Genomic DNA, 2,998 nt, shown 5'->3' on the forward strand with positions numbered 1-2,998 from the left:
ACATTCACACATGGGGCCACAACCTACCTGACCCAACAACTGACATTCACACATGGGGCCACAACCTACCTGACCCCACAACTTACATTCACACAGGTGAATTCTGCTGGGAATAATCAGTGACCGCATTACAAAACGTAACAAGAAAATTTGCCGAAATGTCTCACAGACACCAAAAGAATCCCGGAATATGGGGCCACTAATGCCTGGGCAGGGACACAATGATTGGGGGTGTGCAGATTTATGGATATATTAATAGAACTAAAACTGCTGTAGTGTCAGTCAGGGGGACTTTGAGGCCCCAAAATAAAGTTCTATGAAGTTTAATCACAAAACATCAATAAATACAGCCCGGCCACTAGATGGTGCTGTGTGAGTGATTCAGGACAATGTGGAGTAAGCTGGGTGTGGCCCATGGGGGGAGCGATGCTCCTTCTTACCCGCCAATCTTTGCCCCAGATATCAGATCAGCTCAGTGTTTGCTGCCAGGAATACCCAGCAATGCCTTGTGTGTGCCAGGATGGAATAAACCCAGGGGCCCAGGAGTTGTGCCATCCCGGCTGCCCAATAAAGATGGCAAAAGATCAGCGCCCTGTGATGGAACCGGTACAGGTGAGTATCGGGGGCTTAGTACACAGCGCAACACAAGGTAAGAGCAACACATGGGCAGGGCAACACATGGGCAGAGCAACACATGGGCAGCGAAACACATGGGCAGAGCAACACATGGGCAGAGCAACACATGGGCAGCGCAACACATGGGCAGGGCAACACATGGGCAGGACAACACATGGGCAGGGCAACACATGGACAGGGCAACACATGGGCAGAGCAACACATGGGCAGCGCAACACATGGGCAGGGCAACACATGGGCAGAGCAACACATGGGCAGCGAAACACATGGGCAGAGCAACACATGGGCAGCGCAACACATGGGCAGACACATGGGCAGGGCAACACATGGGCAGAGCAACACATGGACAGGGCAACACATGGGCAGCGCAACACATGGGCAGGGCAACACATGGGCAGAGCCTTTGAGACCGAGGGGCCCGGTTCTAATCGTAAGCTCTGTGACCCCTCTCGCTATTGAATTTTCTTATACAGAATATTGGCTCTCTAGGATGCCCCATCTGCCCCTCACCCAGTATCCTAACCTAACGTGAGAGGTATGAAACAGGTATAGACAGAGCAGATATGGCCATGGGCCCCCAATGATCCCTGGGGCCCGCCTTACCTGGACAGGACACTGAGAAGCACTGCTGGTCCTCGCTCTGCTCCCCGCGGCACTGCCTCAAGATATCTGCAGTGGGATTGGTGCAAGCCCTTCTCCTGGTCTGTATTCCGGGGCCACACGATTGGCTGCATTCACTCCAACTTCCCCACGGGCTCCAGAAACCGCATTCCCTCTCGTCTGCTTCCACCAATCCCGGGGAATCCATTCCGCAATCCGGGATCCCATTACACACCTGAGGATGGAGATGACAGAATGTCGGAGCAGCAGAGGAATCAGAGACCCTTCCATAGAAATGTTTGTGCCCACTGTACCTGCTTAAACGTCAGACATCGCCCATCCGGGCAGGAGTACTCGGGGCAGTTCTGCTCCTTTATAGAGGGGGGAAGGGTGACCGGGGCCCTTTCTACAAGAGAGAGATGTCAGTTAGATCCATGGAGGGCGCATCTGGTGACACATGACCCGTGTCAGTCTTCGGGATACAGGACATTATCTGCATGGAGTTTGTATGTTCTCCCACATCCCAAAAATATGCTGGTAAATAAATTGCCCCTAATGCCCCCCCCCCCCCACCCCATACTGACCCTGGATTATGGTTGGCACTGCAGTAAGGATTTTGGAGTTCCTCTGAGGTCAGTGACGTACCTTGTGCTGAGTATATTAGGGGCCCCTCCGCCCCAGAACCACGAGGGGACCCAACTCCTCTATACCACCCGGGACCCAATTCCTCCATATCATCAGGGTACTGCCTCATTTCTACCACCAGGGACCCCTCCCCTCCTTACCACCAGGGACCCCTCTCCTCCTTACCACCACCTCCTTACCACCAGGGACCCCTCTCCTCCTTACCACCAGGGACCCCTCCCCTCCTTACCACCAGGGACCCCTTACCCGCTGTACTGCCCAGGACCCCTGGCCCACATCATACCACATGTTCTCTCATCCTCTCCTTGTGGGCAGTCCGGAGCGCCATCACATACCAGTGAGATGTTCACACACATCCTATTGGTGCAGATGAAGTGCCCAGGACAAGGCGGGATCTGAGTGGAACCTGCCAATAGGAATTTATGGAATTACCATGTGGAATACTAAAACTATGGAGGACACGTGAGCTGCGTCATGTGACTTACCGCAGTTGTCCATGCTCTCGTCTGATTGGTCGTGGCAGTGGGGGATCCCATCACACAATTGGTTGTACCCCACACACTCCCCGCTCAGCGTACATTTGAATTGGTCCAGATCGCAGCTTCTGTTACAATTATCCTCATCGCTGCCGTCCATACAATCCACTTCATTATCACAGAGCCAACCACGCGGCCTGCACTCGCCACTGCCACAGCGGAACTCATAGCGGCCACAGCGGGACACAGGCGGCCGGCCTGCAGGAGGAAACAGAACACAGATTAACAAATCAATCACCTGGCCTCTCCGACATTAAATGTAAAGAAACGACTGAGGTCACCTGACACCTGGCCATCAGTGGGCGCTGTGGGCTCTCTGCTCTCCAGGTGCAATGATGTACAAAGCTCCTCCTCTTCGTCTGATCTATCTCCGCAATCAGGAATCCCATCACAAAGCTTCTGTCTTCTGATACACAAGCCATCTGTGCAGACCCAGAACCCAGGAGGACACGTCCCCGACCCTGTATCAGTACAGAGATAGAAATTACATGGCCACTAATGATACACCGACCACCACTAGGACCCAATACCCAGGAGGACACGTCCCCGACCCTGTATCAGTACAGAGATAGAAATTACAT

The 2,998-nt window shown here is 53.5% G+C and overlaps 1 protein-coding gene across 1 annotated transcript in view; it reads right to left on the minus strand.

Moving 5' to 3' along the window:
* The window catches only part of LOC140332148 (SCO-spondin-like), a 65,884-nt gene that overhangs the window by 38,327 nt on the left and 24,559 nt on the right, over positions 1 to 2,998 (minus strand). Inside the window, exons 29-33 of the mRNA XM_072413442.1 lie at positions 2,690 to 2,878; positions 2,367 to 2,615; positions 2,165 to 2,287; positions 1,551 to 1,642; positions 1,240 to 1,471 (exon numbers count right to left, since the gene is read on the minus strand). Coding sequence (XP_072269543.1) covers positions 1,240 to 1,471; positions 1,551 to 1,642; positions 2,165 to 2,287; positions 2,367 to 2,615; positions 2,690 to 2,878 — 885 coding nt within the window. The remainder of the gene's footprint in view (positions 1 to 1,239; positions 1,472 to 1,550; positions 1,643 to 2,164; positions 2,288 to 2,366; positions 2,616 to 2,689; positions 2,879 to 2,998) is intronic.

Source organism: Pyxicephalus adspersus, chromosome 5 (genome assembly GCF_032062135.1).
Source record: "Pyxicephalus adspersus chromosome 5, UCB_Pads_2.0, whole genome shotgun sequence".
NCBI classification, from domain to species: domain Eukaryota; kingdom Metazoa; phylum Chordata; class Amphibia; order Anura; family Pyxicephalidae; genus Pyxicephalus; species Pyxicephalus adspersus.